At 39.7% G+C, this 21,170-nt stretch overlaps 1 protein-coding gene across 5 annotated transcripts in view; it reads left to right on the top strand.

Annotated features, from left to right (window-relative positions):
* The window catches only part of mindy3 (MINDY lysine 48 deubiquitinase 3), a 147,765-nt gene extending 132,387 nt beyond the window's left edge, over nt 1–15,378 (top strand). For all 5 annotated transcript variants that reach the window (XM_080210435.1, XM_080210442.1, XM_080210461.1 and 2 more), the window contains 2 exons: nt 13,020–13,091; nt 15,229–15,378. In XM_080210435.1, the coding sequence (XP_080066561.1) occupies nt 13,020–13,091; nt 15,229–15,378 (222 nt within the window). The remainder of the gene's footprint in view (nt 1–13,019; nt 13,092–15,228) is intronic.
* The last annotated feature ends 5,792 nt before the right edge of the window (nt 15,379–21,170 follow it).

Consider the following 21,170-nt stretch of genomic DNA (forward strand, 5'->3'; position numbering starts at 1 on the left):
AGGATTGAGACCATCAAATCAGTTGCCATTGCCCTTTTGCTCCAATCTCTGGACTCACTGGGTCAAATTTTGTCTAAGCTTCCCCCATCCTCATCCTGAATTGGCATCTTTCTTGTTTTTCCCTGATCTCTCAATGCCATCTTCAAGCGCATGTATCTATGATGCCCGCCTCCTGCTCCTTCAACCCTACTCTTACTAAACTGCCAACCAATTTTCCTTTCCATGTTAACTGCTTCTCGCGCCCCACCATTCCTTTATTTGTTCATTGGATATGAATATCAAATATTTACTGCCAGTTCCTAATTGCCCTTGGGAAGGTGGTGGTGAGCTGCCTTCTTGGACCACTTCAAGTTGCATGGTGACCATACATCCACAGTGCTTTTAGGTTGAGAGTTCCAAGATCTTGGTCCAGCAACAGTGAAGGAACAGCCGTATGTTTCCAAGTCAAGATGGTGTAAGACTTGGAGGTATTTCTGTGTGCCTACTACCCTTATCCTTCTAGGTGTTAGAGATCATAGATTTTGAAGGTACAGATAAAGAAACCTTGGCAAGATGCTCTGGTGCCTTTTGTAGATGGTGGACATTGCAGCCACAATACTCCAGTGGTGAAGGAGTTAATACCTGAGGTTGTGGAAGGGGTAATGTGCAAATAGGCTGCTTTGGGCAGGATCATGTCAACGAGTATTGTTAGAACTGGAATCTCACGAGCAAACGGAAGATTATTCCATAAACTCCTGGGCTTGTGCCTTGTTAATGGTAGAAAGTTTAAGGAGTCAGGAATTGAGTGACTTGTTGCAGAATAGCCTGCCCCTGACTGGCTGCTGCAACCACAGTATTATTCTGACTGATTCAGTTAATTTTCCGGCCAATTGTTACACCAGGTTGTTAATGGTGGGGAATTCAGCGATGATAATCCCCATTAAGGTCGGGAGGAGGTAGTTAGACTCTTTTTAGTTGTTAATGGTCAGTAATTGGCATTTATGTGGTAAAAATGTTATTTGTCAATCATTAGCCCAAGACTGAATGTTCTACAGATCTTGCTGCATATGGATGTTGACTGCTTCACTGTCTGAGGAATTGCAAGTGAAGAGTGATGATTACACTGTGAACATTCCTACTTCCAAGCTTGTATTGGACGAAAGGTGACAAATGAAACAGTTAAAGATGATTGAACATCGATCACTGCGCTAAGAAATTCTTGCAGCAAGTCTGACGCTGAGTTGATTGGTCTCAAATGATCTCAACTGTTTTCCTTTGTACTAAGGGCCACTTCAGCTATTGGAGAATATTTCCTGGTTTCCCACTACCTACAATAAAGTGTTTCTTGATGCTACACTTAGCCAAGGGCAATTACTGTCACCTTGAATTTGGAATTGAAGCTTTTGTCCATATTTGGTCCAAGGCTATAATGACACCTTTTCCCCAAAAAAATCCTTGATCCATCCTTGCAAACTGCTAGCTTATCACTAATCTCCCCTACTTTCCAAAGTTTAGTATATGCCCATCTTTCTCAAAATTGCAACAGATTTCCATGCCTATCATAGTACCAAAACAACTCTTTAATCAAAGTTACAAATATAAGAACATAAGAACTAGGAGCAGGAGTAGGCCATCTTGCCCCTTGGGCCTGCTCTGCCATTCAATAAGATCGTGGCTGATCTTTTTGTGGACTCAGTTCCACTCATCCGTGTGCTCACTGTAACCCTTAATTCCTTTACTGTTCAAAAATTTATCTATCCCTGCCCTAAAAACGTTCAATGAGGGAGCCTCAACCACATCACTGGGCAGGGAAATCCACAGATTCGCAACCCTTTGTGTGAAGAAGTTCCTCCTCAACCTAAATCTGCTTCCTCTTATTTTGAGGCTATGTCCCCTAGTTCTAGTTTCACCTGCCAGTAGAAACAACTTCCCTGCTTCTACCTTATCTATTCCTTTCATAATCTTATGTGCTTCTATAAGATCTCCCCTCATTCTTCTGAATTCCAATGAGTATAGCCCCAGTCTACTCAGTCTCTCCTCAAAAGCAAACCTCAACTCTGGAATTAACCTAGTGAATCTCTTCTGCACCCCCTCCAGTGCCAGTATATCTTTTCTCAAGTAAGGAGACCAAAACTGTACACAGTATTCCAGGTGTGGTCTCACCAACACTTATACAGCTGCAACACAACCTCGCTGTTTTTAAGCTCCATCCCTTTAGCGATGAAGAATAAAAACTCCATTTGTCGTCTTAATTACCTGCTGCACCTGCAAATCAACTCCTTGAGATTCCCGCACAAGGACACCCAGTCCCTCTGCACAGCAGCATGCTGCAATTTTTTACCATTTAAATAATAGTCCATTTTACTGTTGTTCCTACCAAAATAGATGACCTCATATTTACCAACATTGTACTCCATCTGCCAGATCCTCGTCCACGCACTTAGACTTTCACCGTCCTCTGCACACTTCATTCTACCATCCATCTTAGTGTCATCTGCAAATTTTGACACACTATACTTGGTCCCCAACTCCAAATCATCTATGTAAATGTCAACAATTGCAGTCCCAACACTGATCCCTGAGGGTCACCACTAGTCACTGATCATGAACCAGGAAAACCCCTACCCTTTGTTAGTTAACCAGTCCGCTTTCCATGCTAATATATTACCCGTAACACCGTGCACCTTTATCTTATGTAGCAGTTTTTGTGGCACCTTGTCAAATGTCTTCTGGAAATTCAGATATACCACATCCACAAGTTCCCCATTGTCCACTGCATATTTAATGTTCTCAAAAAAATTAGTCAAACGTGACCCTCCCTTCATGAACCCATGCTGCATCTTCTAAATGGAACAATTTATATCCAGATGTCTCACTATTTTTTCCTTGATGATGGATTCAAGCATTTTCCCTACTACAGAAGTTAAGCTAACTGGCCTATAGTTACCTGCCTTTTGTTTACCTTCTTTTTTAAACAGTGGTGTCACATTTGCTGTTTTCCAATCTGCGGGAACCAGCCCAGAGTCCAGTGAATTTTGGTAAATTACCACTCATGCATTTGCTATTTCTCCCGCCATCCCTTTTAGTATCCTGGGATGCATTCCATCAGGGCCAGGAGACTTGTCTACTTTTAGCCCCATTAACTTGCCTAACACTATCTCTTTTGTGAAAGTAGTTTCTAGGTTCTCACCTGCCACTGCCTTTGTCGTCAATTTTTGCCTTTCTTTTGTGTCTTCCATTGTGAAAACCAACACAAAATATCTGTTTAGCACCTCAGTCATTTCTAATTTCCAGTTATTACACCCCCTTTGTCATCCTCTAAAGGACTAATGTTTACTTTAGGCGCTCTTTTTTGTTTTATGTATTTGTAGAAACTTCTGCTATCTATTTTTATATTCTGAGCTAGTTTAGTCTCATAATCCATCTTATTTTCTTTATAACGTTTTTCGTGGCTTTCTGCTGACCTTTAAAGATTCCCCAATCCTCTAGCTTCCCACTATTCTTTGCCACATTGTATGCATTTTCTTTCAATTTGATACTCTCCTTTATTTCCTTAGATTTTCTCTTTTTATATAAAATATGTGATTGTGAAGTATGGTAAACTTCTCAAAATTCTCAAACTATCTGCAATCTTTGATACAGTTGACCACGCCATTTGCTTCCAACCTTCATCCAACTAGGTGGACTTGGACCTCTCAGGTCATAAGTAGAGAATCGCCTGCAGTAGCTTATTTTCTTGCACATGCCATCGTCTTTGCTGTTCACCAAGGATCTATCATTAATCCTCTATTTCCTGTTATTTTAGAGTTGGGGCATTAGTTTACAAAGATAAAATAAGTAGTTAATTCTGCTTCAAACAATGGAATCCCATTATTCTGGCTTGTCAAATCTTTTCTCTTGAGCCCTGTATGCTTTTGTGTTGATCCATTCCTGGGCTTTCCTTTCATCAAACAGTTGTTGGTACTTTAATCCTCATAGAGTCACAAAGGTTTACAGCCCGGAAAAAGGCCTTCCGGCCCAACTTGTCCATGCTGCCCAGTTATTACCATTAACCTAGTCCCTATTGCCCATATTCCCTATTCACTCTTACCCATGTAACTGTCTAAATGCTTTTTTAAAAGATGGAATTGTCCCCGTCTCTACAACTACTTCTGGCAACTCATTCCAAACACTCACTACCCTCTGTGAAAAAATTTCTCTTTGAACCTGTTTGTATCTCTCCCCTCTCATCTTAAACCTAAGCCCTCTAGTTTTAGACTTCCCTATCTTTATGAAAAGAAGTTGACTATCTACTTTATCTATGCCCCTCATTTCTTTTATAGACGTTTATAAGATCACTCCTAAGCCTCCTATGCTGCAGAGAGAACAGTCCCAGTTATCCAGCCTCTCTTTATAATTCAAACCATCAAGTCCCAGTAGCATCCTTGTAAATCTTTTGTGGGCTCTTTCTAGTTTAATAATATCCTTTCTATAATAGGATGACCAGAACTGCACACAGTATTCCAAGTGTAGCTTTACCAATGTCTTGTACAACTTCAACAAGACGTCACAACTTCTTTATTCAATGTTCTGACCAATGAATCAAGCATGCCGAATGCCGCCTTCACCACCCTGTCCACCTGTGACTCCACTTTCAAGGAGCTATGAACCTGTACTCCTAGATCTCTTTGTTCTATAACTCTCCCCACAATGCCCTACCATTAACTGCCCTGGTTTGATCTACCAAAATGCATTACCTCGCATTTATCTAAATTAAACTCCATCTCCCTCTGGCCCAATTGATCAAAATCCTGCTGCAATCCTAGATAACCTTCTTCGCTGTTCAGTATGTCACCAATCTTGGTGTCATCTGCAAGCTTACTATCCATGCCTCCTAAATTCTCCTGTAAATCATTAATATAAATGACAAATAATAATGGACCCAACACTGATCCCTGAGGCAGACTGCTGGTCACAAGCCTCCAGTTTGAAAAACAATCCTCTGCAACCACCCTCTGGTTTCTGCCATCAAGCCAATTTTGTATCCATTTGGCTACCTCACCCTAGATCCCATGAGATTTAACCTTGTGTAACAACCTACCATGTGGTACCTTGTCAAAGGTTCTTTCTTTTCACACATTCCCCCACCACACACACAATTCTTCAATACTGTGCCCAACTTAAAACCCTCTAAATTAATGGGTTAAAATCACGCATATTCTGTCCAGGATTGATTTGGTAATGTTGGTTTGCTGACCAGATCTAAATTTGTTTTTGTCTTTTGGAATTTGCAAGTTTAACTGTCTATATTGTAGCAACTGCTGCAATATAGGCTCTTGATATAAATGTGGTGCAAATGGAAACCAGGAACCAAGATTCAAGATTTCCCTTTTTGACATTATTTTTAGAGAGACAGCTTTTAAATTTTAGTTCCAACCTTTTTAAAAATTTGTGTTTTGTACTGTGCGGGAAAAAGGATACCTTTTGAACCAGCACAGTATGTGATATGGTTAACCTCAGTAGAAGTTCACATTTAAGAACTAAATTTGGGTGGCCTGCAAAAGAAATCCTGAAGCTTTGTAAATTCATAACTTAAAACAATAAATACGAAAGGTCCGGTTTAAAATCCCATGAGGAAATGGTGAAGATATTTGTTGACATAAACATAGATGTTTTCACAAGCATCACTTGGTGATTGTCTCAATATTTTTAAAATTCACTTCCCATTTGATTTAATTTCAAACTTAAGAAGTTCACAGATAGCAAGCCACACTCCAGATATTTCTCCTTCTGCTGCCTTAGCTAAAAATAGCTTTATTCTTTTGTGCATTGAGAATTCTATACCGTTTACTCAAGCAATGAAGTTGAAACTAACCTAGGAGACTTCTGCACTCATTAACAGAATCACACAAGATTCACCCCCCTCCTCCCTCCACCCCCACCACCACCACTCCCAGATAGTGATCACCCGTTTCTGTACATGCTGCACTACAAATCACAGCAATTTTCTTACCCTCTTTCACTGGAGAGTGAGAGAGAGAAAAAGTGAAAGAATGCAAAGATAAAATCATCAGATCTCTCAGGAAAGCTGTGAAGAAAGAAATAGAGGTAATGCAAATATCTTTAGGAAGAGAGTAAGAGAACAAAGAATATACCACTGCCAGTCTATATCCCTGTAGCCCAAGGGAAGCAGCTTGCCATTTTTAACCAAATTTATGGTTTCAACCCAAGGTATACAGCTTAAAACTGAAAAACACATGCCTGCAAAGTGTTTAATCTTGGTTGCTCTAGCCTTAACCTTCAGATAGGATTGTAATCATGATTCTCAGATTGGTTTACAGGAAAGGCCATTTGATAACTTTACAGAGATGTTATGTTATTGAATGAAAATTTAATAATTCACCAGTGCCTCTCTAAAATATTTTTATGTTTTGAGGTATCCCATTTCCATTCTTTGCTAGCTTAATGATTTTTTAAAATCTAAATTTTATGTAAAAAACCATTTGTAAAGCTGTGGAGTGATTCATTTAGAATTTTCCTCTTAGCGATTTATGAATCAGTGTTGTCTGACATGAGGAAGTTTGTGTGCCAATGGGGCTATTTCTGTATAAACAGCTTACAGCTAAACTAAATGGCAGAACTACAAAGGTATTTATCTCTGCGTTACTACCTGAGTGATGAACAAATTAACATGGAGTAAATAACAGGGAGTTGGATGCCTGGTGCAAAGACTGGTTTAGGCAAAGTGGATTTTAACTGAAGGAACAATGGCACTAGTAATAGGGAAACAGGGAGCTGTGCCCATGCAGGTAAAAGAGTCTTGGTGAATCGCATAACTAGAGCTGTGGAGGGGACTTTTATCTAAATAGTGGGAAGGTTTCACATGAGGGACAGTTGAAAAGTTAAGAGGACAGGACAGTAATACAGGGTAGTGATATAGTAATGATAAGCAGGGCCCATTGACCAAAAAGTGCACCAAATGAGGTCAATATAGGGAAAAATGTTGAGAGGACGGAATAAAAAGCTCTTTATCTAAATGCTTGCAACATTCGTGACAGGATGGATGAATTGATAGCACAAATAGAAATAAATGAATATGGTAGCCATTTCAGAGATATGGTTATAAGGTGACAATGGTTGGGAACTGAATATTCAAGGGTATTTGACATTTTGGAATGACAACATAGGAAGTGGGGTATCTCTGTTAATGAAGAATAAGATCAATAAAGTAGTGAGAGATTGCATTCGTTCAATCAAGGTATAGAATCAGTGTGAGTGGAGATAAGAAATAGCAAAGGAAGTAAGTCACTAGTGGAAGTAGTTTATTGGCCCCTAATTGTAACTGTATTGCAGGACCGTGTACAAATCAAGAAACAATGTGGACTTGTAAGGAAGATACTGCAATAATTCTGGGCAAAATTTTTCCAGTTAGTAGTCAGAGGATAGAGCAGAGCAGCTTATTGAGTATAAGACTCTAACTTACCTTGGGGATTCGCTGCCTAGTTTCCAGGGAGCAGTCAGAGGGCAGAGTAGCAGCACAGTAAGTATATTGTAACTGGAAAAAAACTTGAAAAATAACAAGGAAAGCTGTGACCTAATTGGCTGGTAGGAAATCTGTACTAAGTTTGAAAAAGAACACTGCAAAACTAATTAATAAATTAAATAACTAAATAGTGATGGCTGGACAGGTGATGTGCTGTAGCTGTATGCTATGGGACTGGCAGATCCCGTTGCAAACCGCAGTGGCCAAATCTGCAGCAAGTGTTGGTTCCTCGAAGAACTTCACTCAGAATTGATGAGCTGGAGTCCAAGCTTCAGATGCTCTGGCATATCCAGGAGGGGGACAGTTACCTGGATACTTTGTTTCAGGAGGCGGCCACACTTGGTAAATTAAGTACCCCTAATTCAGCCAGTGGTCAGGGACAGTAGGATGTGACTGTAAGTGAGGCAAGTAGGGGACTCCCAAATCCAGGAACAGAGGAGTCTCAGCTCTTGATCTTGTCCAACAGGTATGAGGACTTGCTCCCTGTGGGGATGAGGAAGAGAACTGTAGGGCGGATGAGCTAGCCGATCACTGCACCTGGTGCTGGAGGCCATTCAAGAGGGGAGAGCAAAAAGACAAATGATAGTTGTAATTAGGGGGATTGATGGCATTCTTTCTAAACCAGATCGTGAGTCCTGCATGGCCTGCCCTGTGCCAGGGTGAGCGACGTGACTGACCAGCTTGAAAGGACATTGGAGTGGAAAGGGAAAAACCCAGTTGTTGTGGTCCATATTGGGACAAACAACATAGACATGACTAGGAAAGAGGACCTGTTTGGAGATTATCAGGCATTAGAGGTAAATTAAAGAACAGGTCCTGGAGTGTTATAATCTCTGGATTACTACCCGAGCCATGTGCGAATCGGCTTGGGGAAGTGGACATGTGGCTAAAGAAGTGGACATGTGGCTAAAGGAGTAGTGGCATCAGTATTGGAACAGGAGGGATTTGTGCTGTTGAGGTGGTCTTCAGCTGAACTGATCTGGGACCAGTGTCTAGCAGAAAGGATAAACAGGGTAGTCATAAGGACTTTACACTAGCAAGTAGGGGGAGGCGGGGGAGGGTACAGTTACAGGAAGTATAATGGTTAATAGGAAGCAAAGCAGAAGGTTAGCATGTGGGGAGGAAGTTTCAAGTCTGTGGAAAATTATGAAAAACATTTAAAGGGAGAACTCAGGAGATGTTATTATTAGAGGTGTTAAGATTTAAAAAGATATAAAAACTAGCATAAGCATATTACCTAAATGCTCATAGCATTCAAAACACGGTAAATGAGTTAATGGAAAACATCATGAACGAGCATGATATAGTAGCCATTGCGGAGACATGATTGTAGGGTGGTTACAACTGGGAGTTAAATATCCAGGGGTATCAGACTTTTTGGAAGGACCAACAGAAAGGTAAGAGAGGTGATGTAGCTCTGATATTTAAGGATGACATCAGGATGTTATTGAGAGATCATATAGGTTCTATGGAGAAAAGTATTGAATCCATTTGGATGGAAGTTAAAAATAATGAGAAAAGGTCACTGATGGGCATAGTCTATAGGCTGCCAAATAAGGACATCATGGTGGGGCGAACAATAAACAAGGAAATAACTAATGCATGTAAAAATGGTTTGGCAGTTATGGGGAATTTTAATCTACATGTCAAATGGTCAAAGCAGGTCAGTCAAGGCAGCCTTGACAAGGAGTTCATGGAATGTACTTGTGATAGTTTTCTTGAACAGTATGTAATGGAACCGGCGAGGGAGCAAGCTATCCTAGATCTGGTCCTGTGTAATGAGACAGGAATAATTAATGATCTTACAGTTTGGGATTCTCAGTCAGAGAGCGATCACCATATGGTTGAATTTAAAATGGAGCATCACAAGGTAAGATCCAATACCAGTGTTTTGTGCTTAAACAAAGGAGACCACAATGGGATGAGACTGGCTAAGATAGACTGGAAGCAAAAATTTTATGATGAAACAGTGGAGGGCTTTCAAAATGATTTTTCAGTGCTCAGCAGAAGTATATACCAGTGATAAGGAAGGACTGTAGAAAAAGGAATAATCAGCTATGGATATCTAAGGAAATAAAGGAAAGTCTCAAATTGAAAGAAAATGCATACAAGAATAGGAAGACAGTTAACAGTCAGTATCTGCTGTCTGAACTTATGGTACAGGTGGCATTGGAAGAGTGGAGGAAGAAAAACAAAATCCTTTAACTATTAAATGTGTTAGCAGTTGCCTTAAGGTAACAACAAAAGGACTTTATATTTTATGATTGAAAATACATGTAGCACAGTTTAGGTTGCACAGTCAAGGTGTTTTTATTCCTGTGATAACTATAAACAAATAAATGCCATTAAGCAGGCAGTGATCTCATTAAAATGGTTGAATCTTATTTTTTGCATTACCTATTGTAGCTATTGGATTTCAACAAGAGCACTATATACTTAGTTATTTCCTACCTTTTATTAGACATTTTCAAAGTTTTTGGTTGCAGAAAGTTTTTAAGTAAGTGAGACAACAATTTATTTTCAGTTGAAATATCTTTATGCAGTTTTCAAAACACATTTTGGAACTTCTTAAAGGAATATTCCCCAGGTTTTCTAAGATGGGCTGTTTTACTAGGTTTACTAGGCTGATGCTGGAGTTGAGGGGGTTGAGCTATGAGGAGAGGCTGAATAAGCTAGGCTTGTACTCATTAGAGTTTAGAAGAATGAGGGGAGATCTCATTGAGATGTATAAGATGATGAATGGGATGGATAGGATAGAGGTGGAGAGACTCTTCCCGCTCAGAAAGGATAGTAGGACTAGGGGGCACAGCCTCAAGATAAAGTGGGGGCGGTTTAGAACGGAGTTGAGGAGGAACTTCTTCACTCAAAGGGTGGTGAATCTCTGGAATTCTCTGCCCGTTGAAGTGGTGGAGGCTACCTCGCTAAATATTTTTAAGACGCGGGTTGATGGGTTTTTGATCAGAGAGGGGATTAAGGGTTATGGGGAGAGGGCGGGAATGTGGAACTGAGCCAAGACAGATCAGCCATGATCTTATTGAATGGCGGGGCAGGCTCGAAGGGCTAGTTGGCCTACTCCTGCTTCTATTTCTTATGTTTTTATGTTCTTGACATAGAGAAAGGGAGAGGTGGGTTTTGGTGGCCTTCATTTAGTTTTCAAATTGAATAGTTTCCTTAAATGACCTGGAACACTATCTCATGGGAGTTTTTCCAAACCCTGTGCCACTAATAAGACCTTAATAGCAGTACATGGCTTTCTTGTCAGAAAACCATTAGTACACTGCGATTTAGATAGCATGTGATATTATTTTTGATTGAATGATTTGAAGTTTTTGATTAAGTGTTAGAGAAAAAGAAAAGCAAAATATTGCCGATGTTTTTGTCTTCCACGCAATCACATACCATCCCAAAAACTCTGTACAAAACTCTGGTGCAGCCACTCTTGGAGTATTGCGTACAGTTCTGCTCGCCGCATTATAGGAAGGATGTGGAAGCATTGGAAAGGGTGCAGAGGGGATTTACCAGGATGTTGCCTGGTATGGCGGGAAGTTCTTATGAGGAAAGGCTGAGGGACTTGAGGCTGTTTTTGTTAGAGAGAAGAAGGTTAAGAGGTGACTTAATAGAGGCATGTAAGATGATCAGAGGATTAGATAGCGTGAACAGTGTGAACCTTTTTCCTCAGATGAAATGGCTAGCATGAGGGGACATAGCTTTAAATTAAGGGGTGATAAATATAGGACAGATGTCAGAGGTAGGTTCTTTACTCAGAGTAGTAAGAGCGTGAAATGCCCTGCCTGCAACAATAGTGGATTCACCAATATTAAGGGTATTTAAACGGTCATTGGATAAACATCTGGATGATACTGGAATCATGTAGGTTAGATGGGCTTTAGATTGGTTTCACAGGTCAGCACAACATTGAGGGCCAAAAGGCCTGTACTGCGCTACAATGTTCTATGTCCCTTTTGTCCTCCCTCAACCCTACCTTTCCAGGCTTGATATTTGCTTTAAAACTGTTAATCTTTCACATCTTCCAGCTCTGATAAAATATCATCGACATGAAATCTATTTGCCTTCACATAGATGCTGCCTGACCTGCTGAATGTTTCCTAACATTTTTGTGTTTATTATTGGAGTTATAGTGCTTTTTAAACTTTCTGTACCATAAATAATTAACCTAAAAACTGAAGGACTAATACAACATGTAAAGCTGCAGTTTCCACTTTGGGCACAATCAACAATTCGGATACAAACTGTGCCCAAAACTGCATCTTTTTATTGTTGAGTTTCTGTTCATACTCTTGCATGTTGCACAATGCAAAATCTGTCTTGAGCCAACACGATCAGACAGTGTTTTAAAATCTAATTTCCTTTTAAAATATTGTCTGATGTATTTAATAGTGCAGTTAAACGTGAGTTTTTAATCTGTCAATCCATCACCTGTGTGTAACCCAATTTTAAATAACTAAGGATGTGTTCTAAAGAAAAGCAGAATAACTTCCAAGTTATAATGGGGTTTGATGCTCAGTTTCTCAGTAAATTGAAACAATTATGTTCAAAAGTTTATGACACGTGTCCTTGTGAACCACCGAGAGCCTCTGCAAAGACCTGGAAGCCAGCACAATGAACAGAAGCTCTCGGTGGTGATTAATTTCACCCATCTTGCAGTGAGCGGCAAGGGTTTGGGGTGGGGTGAGGGGGAGAAAAGATTACCAATTTTCTGGAAACTCAAATGGCATTATGAAGACAGTCATAGGACTTAACAGCACAGGAAGAGGCTCTTCGGCCCATCTTGTCTGCACCAACCATCAAGCAGCTATCTATTCTAGCCCCATTTTCTAGCACTTGGTCAGTAGTCCTGTGTGCTTTGGCCTTTTAGGTGCTCCTCTGAGTGCTGCTGAAATCTTGAGGGTTCCTGCCTCTGTCACCCTTTCAGGCAATGAGTTCCAGTTTTCCACCACCCTCTGAATGAAAACATTTTTCCTCAAATCCCCTCTAAACCTTCTGCCCCTTACCTTAATTCTATGCCCTGTGGTTATTGGTCCATCTGCTAAGGTGAACTGCTTCTTCTTATCTACCTTATCAATGTCTTGCATAATTTTATACACCTAACTTGGATCCCCCCTCAGCCTTCTCTGCTCTAGGGAAAACAGCCCCATCCTGACCAGCCTCTCTTCATCACAGATCTCGTACACCACTTACACCTGTGATAGCCAAACTGTGCCATCAAACCAAACCAACCAGCAGAAACACAGACCTTAATTTATAAATTTTCTTCAGTAGTTGCACACTACATACATGATCATCAAGCTTTCCTTGTTTGATTACTGTTTTTGCTCTAATGCATAAACATTTATTTGTAGTAAATAGCCATCTTCAGTTAGATCTGTCAACAGCTGCTGCTTTAATCATTGTGTGACTTGACTAATGTTAATGTGATAAGTAGAATTAAACTCCAAAGCTGTGTAGTACACTTTGGAAAGCAAAAGTAAAAAAGTCTCCCATTGTGCTGTGCTTTCAGGAATCTACCATTCCAGATTCATTTACTGTTTATCACTACAATGGCTTGAAGCAGTCTAACCACAGTGAAAAGGTGAGGCAAGAATAGAACTTAACTGTTAATCATCATCACTTCCTGTCACTTTAGAAGTTTTTGATTTGGATATGTATATATTGATAATGTATTTGGTTATCTGTATTAAACTAATCTTTTGTATAAGAACACCAATTTTAACAAGTTCATGAATATATTTTGAGGATTTGACAGTTAATTTTGTCAGTATTATCAAAACACAGTTTCTGGTGAACATATTAAAATCTAATATTGATAGAATCAAAGAATTTTTTAAAATCAATCAGTGTGGCTGTCACTAGCTGGATCAGCATTCGTTGCCCATCCCTAATTGCCATTCAACTGCATGGCTTGCTAGGCCATTTCAGAGTCAACCACATTGCTGTGGTGCTGGAAACACATAGGCCAGACCAGATAAGGATGACAGATCTTAGTGAACCAGATAGTTTTCACAACAATTGACAATAGTTTCATATTCATCATTAGACTTTGGTTCCAAATTTTTATTGAATTCAGTCTTCACTATTTGGTGCAATTTGAACCCAGGTCCTCAAAGCATTACTCTGGGTCTCAGGATTTTTTTTGTCCGGTGACAACACCATGACACCACTGTTTCCCCAGTATACAGCTCATAAGGCCATTTGGCTCAACATACCATGCAGTGCAAGCTTTTTCAAAGAGCTATACAGTTAGATACTCCCAGGTCTTTTCACCATAGCCTGCAATTCTTCTCCCACCACCGCCCCCCCCCAGTACAAAACGTAGAAACAGGAAAGATTAACTTTTGGAATCACTTGAGCACTTATTTTAACCAAGTGCTGTTTGTGAGAACACGATGTCTGCAAGATGGAATTGGAAACCCAATTTGCTCCATGTTCATTTATGTTGAAACCAATAGAATGGGATGTGAATCAAATATCTGATTTAATTGTGCACTTTGCCATTGGATGTATTAAGTTAAAATCAGGGTTTTTGTTATTAAAATGCATATTGACATATTTGATGTTGTAAATAATTTGCATTTGCTGCAATGCACTTATCAAACACTTGCCAATTGTAACAATAGAAAACTTGGCATAAGTATAAGGCTATGAGGCTCTTTGGTGCTATTCAAGTAACCCTGTCATAAGATAGTAGACACAGTAAGAAGTCTGACAACACCAGGTTTAAGTCCAACCGATTTATTTGATAGTAAACTCACAAGCTTTTGGGGTTTGTCCCTTCGTCAGGTAAACCTGATGTTGTCAGACTTCTTACTGTGTTTACCCCAGTCCAACGTCGGCATAGTGACATCATAAGATAGTAGGACACAATGTTTACAGTCTTTCAGATATGGTTCTTTTGGGATACTTTTACAATTGGTGCTGCTAGAAGGAGCCTTGCCTGTTAGCTGCACACACAGAATGCTAACTGTTCATTGCCAGTCGTTTCCTAAATATTGTGACCTGAAAATCTGCTGGTGGTGAAGACTGGTAAATTTATGCCTCTTTGCATTGCCCAGTAAGTGGTTTCAGAACAGTATTAGCAAGTTGGTTCAGAAAATCAGGGAAAGAGTCAGTAAAGAAATGTGTGTATTTTTACAAAGCTCATCCTTCAGCTTCCTTCTCCACAGCTCCCCCTTACCCTCTTTAAAAAAAAGGTTACGGTACATTCTCCGCTAAAGGGAAAACAGGTTGATTAAACACTTCATCTTTATTATGTTAAACAAATCTTTACCAACCACTGGGAACAATTACACTACAGAGAAAGAAAACAGGCCACAGTGACCTTTTACCACGCATCCAGTCTCTTAGCTTGGGAGTTGAAAGAACTCTCACGTCTTGTTTTGGAATCTTCATGATCTTTTTCTTTCTTTTCATTTGCTGTGTACTTGTAGGTCAGAAGATTAAGTATACCTCACACAGCTGTCATCAGCATTAAAACGGCTAACCCAGAAAAAGCTATGTGTATTCTCTTTGAAGGCCTTCCTGCTGCTGGAGTGGTTTATTAGTTTCACATGTGAAAGATGCAAGTGTTTTAGTGTACTATCCTGCCTAAAACAACATACGTCATTGCAATATTTTGAAAAGGCATTACAAAATTAAAAGATGCACACATTTTCAATCGGCCAAACACTTATCAATTTTATTACAATGATGTTCCTTCTGTTCTTCATAAGGTTATGTACGTTGAAGGAACTGCTGTTGTTATGGGCTTTGAGGATCCAATGGTGCGAACTGATGATACGCCGATCAAGCGCTGCTTGCAAACGAAGTGGCCATATATAGAGCTCATGTGGAACACAGACCGGTCACCCTCCTTAAATTAGTCCCAAGTAATTAAAACCAAACAAAATTCCAAATACTGTAAGCTGTACGACTCATCAAAATCTGTACACTGTTGCTGCTAACTGGAATGTAGTGTCCCTGAAGTCCTTAAGAAACTGTAGACCTTAATTATTCTTCTAATTACTGTTGATAAAATTCTAAGTCACTGTTCTTCACTGTTAATCAGAAGATTGCCCAGAGAAAAGGGAAATGTGTCATCGATTTAACTTAAGCAAGAGGGAGAAGTTGTTTCATTATAACATCCTGGAAATGTAACATCAAAATTCTCTAAAATAGTGGTGTAAGGAAAATTGTGCATATTTGGGGCCCGTCATTCTGGTTGGTTTACATCACCAGTGCTGTAGTGGAACAGGACTCCTGGCAAAAACAGTCAAAGGTGTAGACCCCAGTGTGATGTTGGAGGCCTTAAATGGACTGAAGTGAAATTCACAAAGTAACATATTTCCCTAAAAATAAAAATTGCCTGTCAATTTAAGATAATCAGTTCTTTATTGGTAAGTCTGCTGAAGCCTGTGGAAGGCCTCATGCAAGATCTACATCAGCTCTCCACTTGTAGGCATCCTCAGGCCTGCTGGCCAGAATTTGACTTATTTCAAGAATGTACTCAGACCGCCACAAATGTACTTCAAAGTGAGGACAGCCAGGGATACATTTGACCACCATAATTATTTCTCCACTGGAGAGTTTAGATCTTTTTATTTTTATCAAGTAGCAGTGCAGAGGAAGCAAATTCAATGCCAATTTGGAGAATTTGTTTTGTGTTCAACAAGAGTTGTCCAGAATGTTCTTAATAAGAAAATGTAAACAAAAGTTGCCAGAAAAGCTTGGTAGGCAGGTCAGGCAGAATCTGGGGAGAGAAACAGTTGACGTTTGAGGTTTCTGTTCTGATGAAAGGTCACCTCAATCTGAAATAAAGTTTATTTCTCTTAGGGTTGCTATGTGACCTGCTGAGCTTTTACAGCACTTTTTGTTTTAATTTCAGTTTTCCAATATTTGATGCCCATCCCCAATTGTCCTTGAGAATATGGTGGTGAGTCATCTTCCTAGAACCACTGCAGTGTTGGTACACCCATGGTGTATAATGAGCAAATGTTTTACAAACCATTTTTCACCTTGAGGAACCCTGCTGCAGAGCACAGCAACATAATTAATTCAAGTGGATGTGCACTGTTGTCATAGCGCTCACCATAGAAAATGTCCCCACAAGAATAGTGATTTCCGATGTAGCGTGCATGACCAAAAAAACTCTGTGGCCAGCTGGACTTTTTCTGTGCAGAAAATCTTCCAGCTGATAGCATGGATATTGTATGTAACCCTTTTTATGATGTCAGTGGAGTACATCTGCTCGGCCACACTGTTCTGCTGCGCTCCTCAGGGAGCCCATTACAATAATGCTATTTTTAATCCATAGGGACCAGTTCAAAACTGCACGCTGTGGGTCATAGATGGAACTGGGAAGGAGAGAGAACAATTATATTGAAAAAAAAATTAGACACCCCAACCAGTTGTCTTTCAAATAAAATACATGAATTGGATGCAGTCAATGAGTTTATTTATCTTCAACATCCCATGAACTTAACCAGCGACAGTGACTGAAAACTTTATCTTTTACAGTGATCTCTTGGGAAAAAAAGATTCATGGATATGTTTGGAAGAGCCGTTTGTTTAACTTTGTTTTACTTTGTGGTGCATTGCAATATTTTTTTAACTACCAGCTGAAACACTGGGAATGTGGCTCTCAGTAGCATACTGGAATTCTGTAGTTTAAATTCTGGAAAATGTACCACAGTAGAAGCCATACAAAGGTAAAAATATTAATCCAAATTGTGGCTAAGTACAACATGATACATTCTGAATCTTTTCAGTAATTAACGCAGCTTGTCTCAAGTTATCCAGCTGTACTGTTGCATAAAATTGCCAAGATTTGTTTTCTTTTGTGTCAAAATTACACCGTTTGCCAGTGTTCATGTGTATTTAAATTCTGCTTGTTAGGTTGCATGAAAAAAATGAACAATTTCTTGTGCATAAAACACTGTTCTCTTATTTATTATAATTTGGCAGTTGGCCCAAAATAAAAGAAAGTTGAAAAATGTTCTTGAATTATTTTCTTAATGCACTTGGAGCTAACTTTATGACTGTTTTGTTATTTAAACTTGTTTCTAGGCTGAACAAAATCTTATTGTAAAATTACTTTTCATTGAGTACTAATTTTCCAAAACAGCAATTTTATCTGTAAAGAATATCTTTAGCAATAAATGGTCCATGTTTTGTTTTATTGGAGAATATTAAAATAATTCTGTTGATTCTAGAAATTCTCATTTGTGCTTTTGTTAGAGAACCATTTTTGGAACAATTCTCCAAAGCATCAGAAATAGACGAACCATGAAATACCTCACAAATACACTGTACAGTTACTGCTACATTTTAGGCAATTTAGTCCCTAATCTGTTAGTATCCTGTTTGTAATCATAGAATTTCTGCTGTGCAGGAGGCCATTCGGCCTGCTTACGATGCTGTGTTGGAGAGTCTGCATAGCCTCTCCAATAGAGCATCTTAATCAGGCCTACCCACCACCCTGTGCCAGTAAGTCCATGTATTTATCCTGTTGGTGTCCAAAGACTAGGGAAGTTAAGGGGCAATTTTAGCATGGCCAATTCATCTGATCTGCGTATTTTTGGATCATATTTATTGCACTGGGCAAAGATGTTTTTTAAATCTGCAGATTTCTTATATAAATGTAGTGAGAGAAAACCAATTATTTTAAGATAACTAAACATTAAGATGGTTCAGACACCAGTGAAAATGATCAAGATGACTAAGGCACATTGAATTTTGACTGATTAATCTAAATATCTTTCAATCAGTATGTAATGCCCAATCTCAACATCTAATACCAATGGTAAGTCCGTTGTAGTTGGATCAGTTTTCCTTGCGTGATTCTGGCCCTCGCACTTTATTTCACAGCCAATGTTATTGCAGCCTGTTCGAAAATAATCAAGATCCTGTCCTATTATTTCCCCTGGTGGACCATTATGAACATGCAACTTTTTAAAGAATAAAACAGGAGCAATTCAAAGTAAATCAATGTTGGATTGCAGTGATCCAACCAGAAAACTGCGGCAAATCCCTGGGATCAACTGGAAAGAAAGAGGAGGAAAAATGTAAATCTACCATGAAATGATGAGGAACTCCTGCAGTGCTTGTGTCTTGAATAGAATAAGATTCAAGTAGACTGTCAAGAAAATGGAATGCCCCAGACGCACTCGTGGCTGATGTAAAATAAAACATTGAATATCTTGCAGTAGTAGCAGCATGTTTCTGAACATTTGATGTAATGTTGTTAGTTTATTGGTGAATGACAGGCATATTCCTGATGTACTCAACTTTTGGCAGAGTGACTTACTAAAGATCCCCAGCCACAAAGCAACCTTCCTTGCAGCCAAAAATAAAAACACAGTACTGGAAAAATTCAAGTTTGGCAGCATGTGTAGAGAAAGTTCAATACTACATTTCTTCGAAGGAGAGTTAAAATGTTGAGGTAAAAATGTTAACCTTACTACCTTGTTAACCTTGAACCTTGCTATGCACAAAATGTCTGTAGCACTTGTTCATTGACCAGTAACAGCCCTTGAAGGTGATGGATCACGTGAAGAGCTTTAGGATATGAGATGTAGGATGCTATATAAATGAAAAGTTGTTCCATTTTTGCTTTCATAAAGATGCAATAGTATTGTCACTGGACTAATATTCCAGAGATCCAGGGTTGAATCCCACCACAGTAGATGGTGAAATTTGAATTGAATATAAATCTGGAATTAAAACTCTAATGCTGATTGTGAAACCAATATTGACTGCTATAAAAACCCTGTTGGTTCACTGATGTGCTTTAGGGAAGGAAATCTGCCATCCTTACCTGGTTTGGCCTGCATGTGACTCCAAGGCCACAATAAGGTGGTTGACTCTGAAATGGCCCCCTTGAGGGAAATTAGTGATGGGCAATAAATGCTGGCCAGCCAGGGATGCCCACATCCCATGAATGAATTTTTAAAAATGCTTACTCTTCCTTCAAGGTAGCCTTCTGCATTTAAAAGTACTTTTTCGTTGATTTAATATATCTCTACCCAATTTGATTTGGAGCATTGAACATTTGAAACTACCAAATTGTGGCAGAGTACATGTTGCTGGTAACACACTGATGTTAAACCCCATAGTGTACAGGAACCATGGTAACAGGGAAGGTCTGGGTTAGGTTGATTGGCGATGCTAAATTGAGTCTAGTGTCAGTGGGATTAGCAGGGTAAATATGTGGGATTATGGGGATAGAGCCTGGATGGGTTTGTGGTTGGTACAAACTTGGTGGGCTGAATGGCCTCCTGCACTGGAGGGACTCTATAGATTCTATGGTCTCCCTACCTGTTAATATCTACTGACGGATCAGGAAACTGAAGCATGTGCAAACATGCATGTAATCATCAAGGAAATAACACCTTTCACCCCACCAGTGGAGCACACTGAAGGATAGCATTTCAGACCTGGAGCATTGGTGTTTAACGCCTGTAGCACAGACTCCGCAAAGGCATTTCACAAGCATGTTAGTTGGACTTTGAAGTAAAATCAACATCATATGTGCAGACATCCACCATTAGTTTAGTCATTTGTCAACTTTCCTTGAAACAAATAGAAATCATTAAGCATTATGTGAGAGCAGGAAAAGTAAGGCCACTGAAATCTTGCTGAAAACTGTAAGAAGGCCTTATGAGAATTACATAATACCATTGCTCCAGTTGTACATGATAAGTCATGCTTGTAAAGGTGGGATTTGCATTTGGTAAGACTGGGCACATGTGACTTATAGTCAGGGCAAGGATTTTGTAGACTTAACGTAATCAAGTATATGTATCAGCACTTGCCAGAGCTGGTGCATGTACGGGTGGCATTGTAGCAGAGTGATTAGCAGTGCTGCCTCACAGTGTCCGCATTCAGTTCCCAGCTTGGGTCACTGTCTTTGCAGAATCTTCACGTCCTCCCCATGGAGAGCATGGAGGAGTCCAGCACCAACTTGCACAGGCTTTGGAGTCCATTCTTTCCAACTTGGAACTGGTGGTAGTCAGTGCCTTCAGTATAGAATGATACTTTGTCAAATACTTTCCTAAAATGCATTTACACAACACCCATTGCATTCCCTTTATCAACCTTCTGTTATTTCATTTAAAAATTCCATTGGAATAATTAAACACAATCTGCCTTCCAGAAATTATTGCTGGCTCTCAAATAATTCAAACCCCTCCAAATGGTATTTGGTATTTTCACCAGTTACTGTTTTACCCACTACTTGTGAAACTGACCAGCCCATGAGTTACTTGGAATATCCTTATATGTTTTTTTCGTAGAATCCCTAAATACAGAGGAGGTCATTGGGCCCATCGAGCCCGCACCAACAACCACCCCACCCAGGTTCCATGCCCATAACCCCACGTATTTATCCTGATAATCCCCTAACACTAAGGGTCAATTTAGCATGGCCAATCAAACTAACTTGAATATCTTTGGAGCATGGGAGGAATCCAGAGCACCTGGAGGAAAACCCATGCAGACATAGGGAGAATGTGCAAACTCCACACAGACAGTGAACCAGAGGCCGAATTGAACCTAGGTCCCTGGAGTTGTGAGGCAACAGTGTTAAAGTAACAACTTTCCATCACTCTGGCACTTCTTGAGTATTCTAGGGAAGATTGGTAAACTTTGGCCAGTCCTTCTGCCATCTGTACTTTCT

The sequence above is a fragment of the Carcharhinus amblyrhynchos genome, chromosome 2, assembly GCF_965287045.1.
Source record: "Carcharhinus amblyrhynchos chromosome 2, sCarAmb.v2.hapA, whole genome shotgun sequence".
NCBI lineage: Eukaryota > Metazoa > Chordata > Chondrichthyes > Carcharhiniformes > Carcharhinidae > Carcharhinus > Carcharhinus amblyrhynchos.